Source organism: Haematobia irritans, chromosome 5, assembly GCF_050003625.1.
Source record: "Haematobia irritans isolate KBUSLIRL chromosome 5, ASM5000362v1, whole genome shotgun sequence".
Lineage (NCBI taxonomy): Eukaryota > Metazoa > Arthropoda > Insecta > Diptera > Muscidae > Haematobia > Haematobia irritans.
Window position 1 is genome coordinate 146068628 of NC_134401.1, and position 14108 is coordinate 146082735.

The 14108-nt window shown below is 29.4% G+C and overlaps 1 protein-coding gene across 4 annotated transcripts in view; it reads left to right on the top strand.

Moving 5' to 3' along the window:
• The window catches only part of brp (ELKS/RAB6-interacting/CAST family member bruchpilot), a 345910-nt gene extending 339592 nt beyond the window's left edge, over positions 1 to 6318 (top strand). For all 4 annotated transcript variants that reach the window (XM_075313347.1, XM_075313341.1, XM_075313342.1 and 1 more), the window contains one exon: positions 5610 to 6318. In XM_075313347.1, the coding sequence (XP_075169462.1) occupies positions 5610 to 5645 (36 nt within the window). In that variant the 3' untranslated portion in view covers positions 5646 to 6318. The remainder of the gene's footprint in view (positions 1 to 5609) is intronic.
• The last annotated feature ends 7790 nt before the right edge of the window (positions 6319 to 14108 follow it).

The following is a 14108-nucleotide window of genomic DNA, read 5'->3' on the forward strand; positions in this document are numbered from 1 at the left end:
CAAAAATTTTTCCAATTAAAGCCTTAATTGAGATTTTAAAAAATATTCAATAAAAATTCAATTGATTCAACAAATTTTTTAGTTGAAACAAAAATCAATCACAAAAATTAAGAGTATCAATTAATTTTTATACCCTCCACCATAGGATGGGGGTATATTAACTTTGTCATTCCGTTTGTAACACATCGAAATATTGCTCCAAGACCCCATAAAGTATATATATTCTGCGTCGTGGTGAAATTCTGAGTCGATCTGAGCATGTCCGTCAGTCCGTCCGTCCGTCTGTTGAAATCACGCTAACTTCCGAACGAAACAAGCTATCGACTTGAAACTTGGCACAAGTAGTTGTTATTGATGTAGGTCGGATGGTATTGCAAATGGGCCATATCGGTCCACTTTTACGTATAGCCCCCATATAAACCGACCCCAGATTTGGCTTGCGGAGCCTCAAAGTGAAGCCAATTTCATCCAATTTCATAACAACCATGCAAATATTGGTCCATATCGGTCCATAATTTTATATAGCCCCCATATAAACCGATCCCCAGATTTGAATTCCGGAGCCTCTTAGAGGAGCAAAATTCATCCGATCCGGTTGAAATTTGGTACGTGGTGTTAGTATATGGTCTCTAACAACCATGCAAAAATTGGTCCATACCGGCCCATAATTATATATAGCCCCCATATAAACCGATTCCCAGATTTGGTTTGCGGATCCTCTAAGAGAAGCAAATTTCATCCGATCCGGCTGAAATTTGGTACATGGTATTAGTATATAGTCTCTAAGAGCCATTCAAAAGTTGGTCCATATCAGTCCATAATTATATATAGCCCCTATATAAACCGAACCCCAGATTTTAATTCCGGAGCCACTTGGACGAGCAAAATTCATCCGATCCGGTTGAAATTTGCAACGTGGTGTTAATATATGGCCGCTAATAACCATGCCAAAATTGGCCCATATCGGTCTATAGTTATATATAGCCGATCCCCAATCACACAAAAATTGGTCCATATCGGTTCATAATCATGCTTGCCACTCGAGCAAAAATAATCTAGAAAAATTTTATTTCTATAGAAAATTTTGTTAAAATTTTATTTCTATAGAAAATTTTGTCGAAATTTTATTCCTATAGAAAATTTTGTCAAATTTTATTTCTATAGAAAATTTTGGCAAAATTTTATTTCTATAGAAAATGTTGTCAAAATTTTAATTCTATAGAGAATGTTGTCAAAATTTTAAATCTTTTTAAAATTTTGTAAAAATTTTATTTCTATAGAAAATTTTGTCAAAATTTTATTTCTATAGAAAACTTTGTCAAAATTAGGAAGTATTAGGAAGTTTTAAGATACCTTGTCATCGGCAAGAGTTACCGCAACCCAAGTAATTCGATTGTGGATGACAGTCTTCAGTAGAAGTTTCTACGCAATCCTTGGTGGAGGGTACATAAGCTTCGGCCTGTCCGAACTTACGGCCATATATACTTGTTTTTAATTGAATCAATTAATTTTTAATTGACTTTCAATATTTTTTTAATTCATTGTATCATTTCTGTAATTGAAGACATTTCAATTAAAAAACAAGTATAAACGGCCGTAAGTTCGGCCAGGCCGAATCTTATGTACCCTCCACCATGGATTGTGTAGAAACTTCTACGAAAGACTGTCAGCCACAATCGAATTACTTGTGTTGTGATATCTTAAATCGTTTCGAAATTGTGTGTTAGTCCATACGTGGTATACATTAGGCAAAAAAAAAGTATGTGTAGGTAAGTCTACAAATAATTACGAATCGATATGGACTTTTGCACGGTACGTAGGGAGCTAGAATTGAAATATCGGGGTCGCTTATATGGGGGCTATATACAAATATTGATATGGACCATTTTTGTGTGATTGGGGATCGATTTATCTGAAGGCTATATATAACTATAGACCGATATGGACCTAGTTAGGCATGGTTGTTAACGGCCATATACTAGCACAATGTACTAAATTTCAACTGACTCGGACGAAATTTGCCCCTCCAAGAGGCTCCAAAACCAAATCTCGGGATCGGTTTATATGGGGGCTATATATGATTATGGACTGATATGGACAACTTTTGGCATGGTTGTTAAATATAATATACTAACCACGTACAACATTTCAACCAGATCGGATGAATTTTGCTTCTCCAAAAGGCACCGGAGGTCAACTCTGGGGATGGGTTTATATGGGTGCTATATATAATTATGGACTGATATGAACCAATTCCTGCATGGTTGTTGGATACCATATACTAACATCACGTACTAAATTTCAACCGAATCGGATGAATTTTGCTCTTCCAAGGGGCTCCGGAGGTCAAATCTGGGGATCGGTTTATATGGAGGCTATATATAACTATGGACCGATTCCGACCAATTTGTGCATGGCAGTTTGAGGCCATATATTAACACCACGTACCAAGAGGCTCCGGAGGTCAAATCTGGTGATCGGTTTATATGGGGGCTATATATAATTATGGACCGATGTGGACCAACTTTTGCATGGTTGTTAGAGACCATATGCTAACACCATGTACCAAATTTCAGCCGGATCGGATGAAATTTGCTTCTCTTAGAGGCCTCGCAAGCCAAATCGGGGGATCGGTTTATATGGGGGCTATATATAATTATGGACCGATGTGGACCAATTTTTGCATGGTTGTTAGAGACCATATACTAACACCATGTACCAAATTTCAGCTGGATCGGATGAAATTTGCTTCTCTTAGAGGCCTCGCAAGCCAAATTTGGGGGTCCGTTTATATGGGGGCTATACGTAAAAGTGGACCGATATGGCCCATTTGCAATACCATCCGACCTACATCAATAACAACTACTTGTACCAAGTTTCAAGTCGATAGCTTGTTTCGTTCGGAAGTTAGCGTGATTTCAACAGACGGACGGACGGACATGCTCAGATCGACTCAGAATTTCACCACGACCCAGAATATATATACTTTATGGGTCTTAGAGCAATATTTCGATGTGTTACAAACGGAATGACAAAGTTAATATACCCCCCATCCTATGGTGGAGGGTATAATTAATTTGATCAATTAATTTCGTGAAAAAAAATTGTGTAAACTGATTTTAAAATTCGATTTCCGATTTCCCAAAATTCCCAATAAAAGTTAAAACTTTTAAAAATATAGCGCTTTATTTTATTGCATTACATGTCAGCCACCTTGTAATGGCCCGTTCATACTACGATTTTATTAGTACAACTTGTTGAAGATTTTATATAAAAACCATCTTACGTATAGTGGCAGCCCAATATTTCAGACTCACTTAGACTCCATTGATATACCACAGTGGTGGACATCTCTCTTATCAATGAGTGCTGAGTGCCGATATCATATTTAGCTCAATGACAAGGAACCTCCTCTTTATATCTGAGTCTGAACGGCGTTTCACATTTCAGTGAAACCACTTAGAGAAGCTTTAAAACCCTCAGAAATGTCACCAGCATAACTGAGAGGGGATAATCCAATGCTGAAAAACTTTTCGTGTACGGTCGATGCAGGTTTTAACCCAAGACCCTTTGTATGCAAGGCGGGCATGCTAACCATTGCACCACGGTGGCTAATCTTGCTCCTAACGATTTCAAAAAATTTCACCAAAATCAATCACAAAAATTAATAGTATCAATTAATTTTTTAATTGTATCAATTAATTTTTTTATTGTCTTTCAACTAATTTTTTAATTGATACTATCATTTCTGTGATTGAAGACATTTCAATTAAAAAATTAATTTTATCAATTAATTTCGTGATTGAATCCGACAAAAATTTTTTTGTGTGTATGGTTTTTAATAAAATACTAAAACAGTTATGCAAATAAAGTTGTATCAAGAACGTTGTAGTAACCCAGCAAAAAAAGAGCTTCCAAAAAAGTAGTTTGGATCCCCAATCTGTGATCCGGAAGTAGTGCAAACTTGGATCATCCCCAATGAATTTTACATGGGCTTGTCATAGGACGGAAGTACTCCCTTTTTGGATCCTTTGCATTGCTTTAGAAGTTTTGCCCTGGAAGTTAATTTGAATGAAGAAATTTAAAAAGCGAAAAAAAAAAATTTCAACCAATTTCACTTTTTTTCATCCATATTTTTTATTACACTATTATTTTCCTATTATCTAATTTTTTACAATTTGCAAACCTTTTTCGCTCCGACCAGGGGTTGAACCTGGGTTTGTTGGCACCATAACAGAACGCCTTAGCACACTCAGCCACAAACGCCATTGAACATAAAGCGTCGAAAGGTCAATTCAAGTGTTTGTGGTATGATCGTAATACGACACCAAGTAATAACATTCTAATTGCTTCTCGATATGTTCTTTATTAGTATGAACGAAAAAATAAGAAACGCAGGTTTAATTCTCACTAGAGGGAATTTTTTTATCAAATATTTTTTAAAAAAATATTTTTTAAAAAAATATTTTTTTTTATGTTATGCATCGTTTTTATTTTTTATTTTCGGCATACATTTTCGTATAAATATATTTTGTCCATTAAAAATCAACAAAAAATTAAATATTCTCATAATTTGCAAAACCTTCGCAAAAGAACTTCCATGGAAGCGAAATAGTCAAACGGCACAGCTTCAAATCCCAACGGAAATGAAATTTATTTTTTTTTATTATTATTTTTTTACTTTGTTATTAATTTTCTATTTTTTTATTAATTTTCGTTTTTTTGTAAAATTTAATTGTCAAAAATTTGCATTTAAAATAGCCTGATTGCGTACTTTCTAATACTTGTCCACAACGACTGCATCGGAAGTAGAAAAAAATCATTGGGGGATCCCAAGATGCGCTTTAGAACAAATGTTTGTGGACTTATCCAAAAGGAAGAACTTCCATGGAAGCGAAATAGTCAAACGGCACAGCTTCAAATCCCAACGGAAATGAAATTTATTTTTTTATTATTATTTTTTTACTTTGTTATTAATTTTCTTTTTTTTGTAAAATTTAATTGTCAAAAATTTGCATTTAAATTAGCCTAATTGCGTACTTTCTAATACTTGTCCACAACGACTGCATCGGAAGTAGAAAAAAATCATTGGGGGATCCCAAGAACAAATGTTTGTGGACTTGTCCAAAAGGACTGCATCGGGAGTGGAAAAAAATCATTGGGAGATCCCACGATGCGCTTTAGAAGAAATTTTTGTGGTCTTGTCTAAAAGGACTGCATCGGAAGTTGAAAAAAGTCGATGGGGGATTCTGGGATGGGCTTTAAAAGAAATGTTTGTGGAACAACTTCCAATTTTTTTTGCTGGGAAGTTAACCCTAATCATCTCTTTTGATCAAGATTTCGTATGTTTTAGTTGCAAAGTTCGTTATTATGAGCTGATCAAATACAAATTGCCATAAATTTAAATTTTTTATATAATTGGTTTATTTTGCGGGCTATGAAAGTTAGCCCCGCGATTCTTTATATTATATAACAAAAAACTCAAGCAAATAGTTTTTTCTTGTATGCAGACTATCGACTAACAAACTAATGGGTTATTTGATCTAATATTGTACATATATATTTTTTTAAATATTTTTTATATAAAATAATTTTTCTCTTAATTTCAGGCTGGACCAGCTGGATTCTTAAAGAGCTTTTTCTAAACATATACATAGTTATAAACAATTACTCATATAAAATAATGAAAAAACAAAACAAGAAAATTACTCTTCTACACTAATCTACAACACTACAGTTTACAGTTTCTATACTTATATTTGTACATTTATTAATGTTCTTTGCTTTCTTCGAAAAAAAAAACAAAACAAATAATCAACAACAAAAAGGAAAAAATAAATTCAACCAAAAAACGTTATCATTAAATCTTCAGTATTTTTGCCGCATAATCTATATCCTCTCTCTCTCTGTCCCCCTTTAACTCTCCAAAGAAAGACAACAACTGGTCGAATCTCTCACTCTTCTCAAAAACAAACCACAAAAAAAAAAAACAAAAAGAAATAAACCGTAAAATCTTCAACAAATAATTAAATTCGAATATTTTTTCTACTCGATATTTATACATAAAATTAATAACAAGAACAAAACCAAAACTGCTGATTGCTTTCAAATTTAAGATTAAGTTAAATTTAAATATATTAATGAAATAAGTTGGAAATCTTTGAATCTTTTTTCCTGTTGAGTTTCAAAAATTTCGAGCCCAATGAATTGGATAAAATTAAAAACTAAAAAAACAAAACAACTTTAGTGACATAAAAAAATGGTTAAACTATAAAAAAAATATATAAGATTTATATACATAAAAAAAAACAAAATAAATATATACACATATATATATATATATATATACATATAAACATAATGTGATGTCATCATAAAATTAAAAAAAAAAACAACAAAAATAAACAAATTTAACCATAGTTTACTATATTTGTCAAATAACAAAGAAACCAAAAGGATGAGTAACAAAATTAGCAACAAAAACGGTATATATACATACAAAAATTATATACATATAATTGACAAAGAAATTATACAGCATTACCAAAAAAAAACCCCAAAAGCCCCCAAAAAATACATATTCACTTTAAAAAAGGCAACAACAAATAAAACAAATTTTAGTAGTTATTATCAAATAAACCAAAAACAAAAATATAAAATTACAGAAGCCCAAAAACAAAAACAGAACAAATCATAACATTATAATTAACAATAATTAACATATAGATCCCCGCCCCACAAATTTGTTATAGTTAGTAAATTTATTTAAGTGAGATAAAGTTATATATTATTATTAAAAAAAAATAAATAAATAAATAAAAATATACTAAATATAAAAAAATGTACATATTAGCAATTAATACAATTAAATTAATATACGATTATTTAGTAAAAATTCAATGCGCCAGTTATGTCGCCGCAGTAATGTCGAGAAAGAAGATAAAATCGAACGTCGTAGAAATATTCCACAATTAATTACCAATATGTAATAGAAATTGTCCTTATATCTCAGTGAATTTCCCATATGTATATAAATACGATTTCCCATTTAATGGGTTTTAAACATATTGATAATTAGTTGGACAACTTATGCAGGATTCTGTTAGACCCAAAAAATTATTTGTCTCGCTCAGCTGAAAATATTGTTCCTAACGGGTCATTTAAAGGCATGGGTCGTTTATATTTGAAAGATTTTCTCACATTTCTCCCCACTCTCGATAATTTGGCGTTACCAATATCATGAAATGAAATCATTCCAATAATCAGAACCATTCATAAAATGGTTTGCAAATTTTGTTTTTGTGGGATTGTTTTATTGATTTGATTTCAATATTCTCTCGAGCCGGTGTTATCGATTTTTTACATTTTCTCCCAACCGACATCCCAGCAAATAAAAAAAAACGTATTATTGGCATACTCGTATAAACAAAATTTCCACAAGACACGGACAGAGAATGAAGCTGCCGAGTCGCGCCGCCGATTTTAGCCGCCGCCGACCAGTTTTGCCGAATATGTCGACTCATCTTTGCTCAAAATTTGGCAGCTAATCAAAAACTCAAAAATTATTAATAATTGTATTTTTTTTTTTTTCAAAATGTTTGACTTTCCACCGAAAATCCAGCAGCATCAATTTCCTATAATAATTTTGCAAAAATTTAGCTCAGAAAATTTGAAGGAAATGTAAATGTGATTGTAAGATTGGTGGTACAACTAATTTCATTACCATTCGAATAATTTCAAATGGATTTTGTAATGGATAATTGTCCGCCGCCGAATAGAAATATTTATATCGCCTTAGCCATCAAGCCACCGCTGCCGGAGGCAAAACATTAGTGTCAACCGCCGCCGACAAAAATGGGTCGGCTCCATTCTCTGGACACGGAATTTACAAATATTGACCTGGCCACTACATTTTGTGACACCCGCCGATAATGTACTTTTTACTTTTAATGGTATGAAATATGACCGCTATCAAAGCAATTTTTGCTGACATAAAAATCTACACATTAGAAAAATTCCAAGACGCATACACTGAAAATACTATGATTAACAAATTTTCAATTTTAACCATTTCGCAGTGTTGAAATATTTGCACAAAATAGCATGGACTTAAAATCAGTTCAAAGTACTAAATTATTATTATTATGGAAAATCGTCATAGCAATTCGAAAAAAATCAAATGAAGGGTATTTTTCATGTGAATTAAAGTACGCAGTTAAAATCAATCATATATTTCCCTGCTATCCAAAATTTTCGATTATTGTCGATAATGCTGTCTTTATTATAACACAGGATATATGTATTTTATGCATCATTAATGATATTTTAGGCAGATACACATATTTTGTTTTACAAATTTTGGAAATTTCCGTGAATCATTCCAATGTTCTATACGAAAACTCCTTGAAAGGGCTGTATTGATTTTACTCCTAAGTGTGTATGGGAAGCCGAAAATAAGCGATAGAATACCGTGAATATAATTTTATAAATTGTTATATCGTGGATGATTTTTAACTTTCAGACATTTCATTTAATTTTTTTTTTCGTAAAGAATCAGTTCCACATTGCATTTATGGCATTTCTAAAGAGCAAATCCACTCAACATTAAATTTCACATTTTCGCGGTTTGGTCGCAGGAAAACGATATTTAAATAGAGCTATGGACATTGAAGGCTAGACCGATTCAGATGATGCTCAAGTCTAGCCAAGCGTGATTTAGGAACGGTCTCATTTGGATACAAGCGAATTTGTAACCGATATTCCCTGGGAGCCACCGTGGTGCAATGGTTAGCATGCCCGCCTTGCATACACAAGGTCGTGGGTTCGATTCCTGCTTCGACCGAACACCAAAAAAGTTTTTCAGCGGTAGATTATCCCACCTCAGTAATGCTGGTGACATTTCTGAGGGTTTCAAAGCTTCTCTAAGTGGTTTCACTGCAATGTGGAACGCCGTTCGGACTCGGCTATAAAAACGAGGTCCCTTGTCATTGAGCTTAACATGGAATCGGGCAGCACTCAGTGATTAGAGAGAAGTTCACCAATGTGGTATCACAATGGACTGAATAGTCTAAGTGAGCCTGATACATCGGGCTGCCACCTAACCTAACCTAACCTTACCGATATTCCCTCCATGGGCAATCAACCGCCACAGTCTTTAGACATTCACAAGTGAAATTTTCTGATTTGAGAGAAATGTCCCTAGATAAACTGATTTCGACTATGGACTTAAGACAGGTATTTATTTCGGTGTAAAATTTTGTCAAACTTTTATTCAACAGAGAAAACAGAGAAAATGTTGTCAAAATTTTATTTCTATAGAAAATTTTGTCAAACTTTCATCTCTGTTGAAAATTTTGTCAAAATTTTAGTTCTATAGAAAATTTTGTCAAAATTTTATTTCTATAGAAAATTTTATCAAAATTTTATTTCTATAGAAAATTTTGTCAAAATGTTATTTCTATTGAAAATTTTATCGAAATTTTATTTCTATCGAAAATTTTGCCAACATTTTATTTCTGATGAAAATTTTGTCAAAATTTTATTTCTGATGAAAATTTTGTCAAAATTTTATTTCTGATGAAAATTTTACCAAAATTTTATTTCTGATGAAAATTTTGTCAAAATTTTATTTCTGAGGAAATTTTTTTTGAAAATTTTATTTCTATAGAAAATTTTGTCAAAATTTGATTTCTATAGAAAATTTTATCAAAATTTTATTTCTATAGAAAATTTGATCAAAATTTTATATCTATGGAAAATTTTGTCAAAATTTGATTTCTATAGAATATTTTGTCAAAAATTTATTTTTATAGAAAATGTTGTCAAAATTTGATTTTTATAGAAAATTTTGCCAACATTTTATTTCTATAGAAAATTTTGCCAAAATTTTATTTCTATAGAAAATTTTGCCAAAATTTTATTTCTATAAAATATTTAGTCAAAATTTGATTTTTATAGAAAATTTTGCCAAAATTTTTTTCCATAAAATATTTTGTCAAAAATTTATTCCTATAGAAAATTTAGTCAACATTTGATTTTTATAGAAAATTTTGCCAAAATTTTATTTCTATAGAAATTTTGCCAAAATTTTATTTCTATAGAAAATTTTGTCAAGATTTTATTTCTTTAGAAAATTTTGTGAAAATTTTATTTCTATGGAAAATTTTGTCTAAATTTTATTTCTATAGAAAATTTTGTCAAAATTTGATTTCTATAGAAAATTTTGTCAAAATTTTATTTCCATAGAAAATTTCATCAAAATTTTATTTCTATAGAAAATTTTGTCAAAATTTGATTTCTATAGAAAATTTTGCCAAAATTTTATTTCTATAGAAAATTTTATCAAAAATTTATTTCTATAAAAAATTTTGATTTCTATAGAAATTTTTATAAGCAGATATATAAAACTGAAAAAAAAACAAAATTGAGGAGTTGACAAACAAATTTTTTTTCTTTAAAATTCAGTCTAAAGATTTCTATAGAATCTTTTGTCAAACTTTCATCTCTGTTGAAAATTTTGTCAAAATTTTAGTTCTATAGAAAATTTTGTCAAAATTTTATTTCTATAGAAAATTTTGTCAAAATTTTATTTCTATAGAAAATTTTATCAAAATTTTATTTCTAGAGAAAATTTTATCAAAATGTTATTTCTATTGAAAATTTTATCGAAATTTTATTTCTATCGAAAATTTTGCCAACATTTTATTTCTGATGAAAATTTTGTCAAAATTTTATTTCTGATGAAAATTTTGTCAAAATTTTATTTCTGATGAAAAGTTTACCAAAATTTTATTTCTGATGAAAATTTTGTCAAAATTTTATTTCTGAGGAAATTTTTTTGAAAATTTTATTTCTATAGAAAATTTTGTCAAAATTTGATTTCTATAGAAAATTTTATCAAAATTTTATTTCTATAGAAAATTTGATCAAAATTTTATATCTATGGAAAATTTTGTCAAAATTTGATTTCTATAGAATATTTTGTCAAAAATTTATTTCTATAGAAAATGTTGTCAAAATTTGATTTTTATAGAAAATTTTGCCAACATTTTATTTCTATAGAAAATTTTGCCAAAATTTTATTTCTATAGAAAATTTTGCCAAAATTTTATTTCTATAAAATAATTTGTCAAAAATTTATTTCTATAGAAAATTTTGTCAAAATTTGATTTTTATAGAAAATTTTGCCAAAAATTTATTTCTATAGAAAATTTAGTCAAAATTTGATTTTTATAGAAAATTTTGCCAAAATTTTATTTCTATAGAAATTTTGCCAAAATTTTATTTCTATAGAAAATTTTGTCAAGATTTTATTTCTTTAGAAAATTTTGTGAAAATTTTATTTCTATGGAAAATTTTGTCTAAATTTTATTTCTATAGAAAATTTTGTCAAAATTTGATTTCTATAGAAAATTTTGTCAAAATTTTATTTCCATAGAAAATTTTATCAAAATTTTATTTCTATAGAAAATTTTGTCAAAATTTGATTTCTATAGAAAATTTTGCCAAAAATTTATCAAAAATTTATTTCTATAAAAAATTTTTTTAAAATTTGATTTCTATAGAAATTTTTATAAGCAGATATATAAAACTGACAAAAAAAACAAAATTGAGGAGTTGACAAACAAATTTTTTTTCTTTAAAATTCAGTCTAAAGGAGCTCTTGACAATAATCTTCTAATGGATGTTTTGTTGAAATTTAGTGAAAAGTAATTTTTCGCTCATAAAAAATACCTTTTGTGTACTTTCTTAAAAATTCTATTTTCCATCCTTGTTCTCTGATAGTTATCATAATTGAATTTTGTTTATTTCTAATCGATATTATCAAAAAGTAATAGGGGTATGGTGAATAATTTTCATTTTACCCATCACATGATATGGTAATGCCAAATAATTATATAAACTTTAAAGGCATTGAATTCAAAGGAAATTTCAAATTCTTAGTATTGACACAGAGTTGAATTCAAGCCTTCCTCATAGGTTTGTGTTTATGTTCCGATATCAAACATTGTCCTCTTCTACAGGGTTGTCATACAATTTAACACCCTAAATGCTAAAACATACCTTAAATGCTTACAATAAAATTATGATTTGTTTTTTTTAAGATTTATAAATAAATAATTTCAGTTTTATTTAAAACTTATGGTTTCTGCCAAGGCTTATTGAAGTTGTATTTTTTTTTTGTTTTGCTAAATAAATTTATAGTGGATATGAAAAATTAACAATATTATGCTAAAATCTTGTATTGTATCCAACAACAATGTGTAAGTAGTCATACAAAAGAAAAAAAGCGAAAACAAAACCTGCATATGTAATAAGTAATTAAATTAAATTATAAACCCAGCATACATAACGTAGATTCTGAATACACAGTCTCTTCACAATTACACTCTTCTATCTAAATTCAAAAAGGACATGCAAAAGTTTAAACATACAACTAATCAACAAAAAAATAATACAAATTGTTTCAGCACTAGGACAAATTATGTAAATTAAACAATTTGTTTTTGTTTTTTTTTTCTCTCAAACACAGATTACCACAGTTGAAACGTAACGATAATAAAAAAATTACGGCTATCACACAATTTCTTTAGAGAATGATTATTAATTATTGTTAATTTTTTTTTGTTTTATAACGAAGAAAAATACTAATCAAGATACAGAAAACAGAATACAATTTAAACAAATTTTTTTTGTAAATTTTAAGACATCACTGCCATGTTAAAGGAAGTATAACAACAAAAACACAACAACTACAAAAATATCCGCAAAAAAAATTAAGAACTTAATGTATTCATTTTTACTGTCTCAGTTTCACTTTATATTACTAACTATATTAATAAAAATAAATGAATAAAAAATACTAAAAGCAATTCAAAATAAACAAAATAAACACAAATCAAAATTTTATTTCATTTTTTGCATTAGTTTTTAATTCTTTTGTAGATCTACACCATTTTCCTGAGAGTTTGCTTTTGTGTGCTCGGCCTCTCTCTCTGGTATTGTCTCTCTGGCCTTGCATTTGCTACGCTTTGTTTTCATTGTTTTAAGAAGCTAAACTTCAAAACCAATTCCAACTAAATTGAATTTCCATTGGTGGAAATTCCTTGGGATGCCGATAAGACAGTTCTGTCGTGTATTTCTTATGGGAGAAAAGTGTAAACAAACGATAATCACATCTAACGGTATTTCCGTCAGCAATACATTTCTTATGGATATCGGTAGATTGTGCCAGAGATGTTGATCGGGCTCTCAAGTTGAAACTTGCAATTTTTCCAATTAAAGCCTTCAGTCGTTGGAGTTTTAAAAAATATTGAATTAAAAATTTAATTGATTCAACAAATGTTTTAATTGAAACAAAAATAAATCACAAAAATTAATAGTATCAGTAAATTATTTTTTAATTGAATTAATTAATTATTTAATTGATACTATCATTTCTGTGATTGAAGCCATTTCAATTAAAAAATTAATTGGATCAATTAATTTCGTGATTGAATCTGAAACAGATTTTTTTGTGTGTATCATAAAGTTTGCAGATATAAATATAAACTGTTGATATTGGGAGAAAGTTTTATGCAAAAATACGTATTTAGCTGTAAGATGTCAATAACAAACTTTATGGACTATCTCGGTTTAGGCAACTCTAGTGAATTTTCCGCTACCCATATCATTTATTGCTAATGAAAATTTCGCTTGACTTTATTATCGACAATTTATATTTTCTTCCATAAGAAATACCTGACAAATCTCCATAGCAGCCCGTAAATTAAATTTACACTAGAGTAACATACTGGGCTAAAAGGGTCCCCTTCCACAGCAGAAAATTTGGTTACATGCCGATAATAACGTTATTTCAAAGTTTTAAGTCCTATGAAAATTTTTGTTCGCTTGCCAATAAGGGAGAAATTCACCACATGTGGTGAGCTTGAAATGTCAGGCTGCCACTATAACTAACCTTACCTATTAAATTATTAAAAAAATATAAATACATCAAATATTTTCCTATTACTCCTCTTGTAAAAACGAACATCTTTTCTAAATAGGATACAGAGTGTACTGTTGACATTGTTTGGCCTACAAAGGCTTTTAATACAGCTATTTAAAAA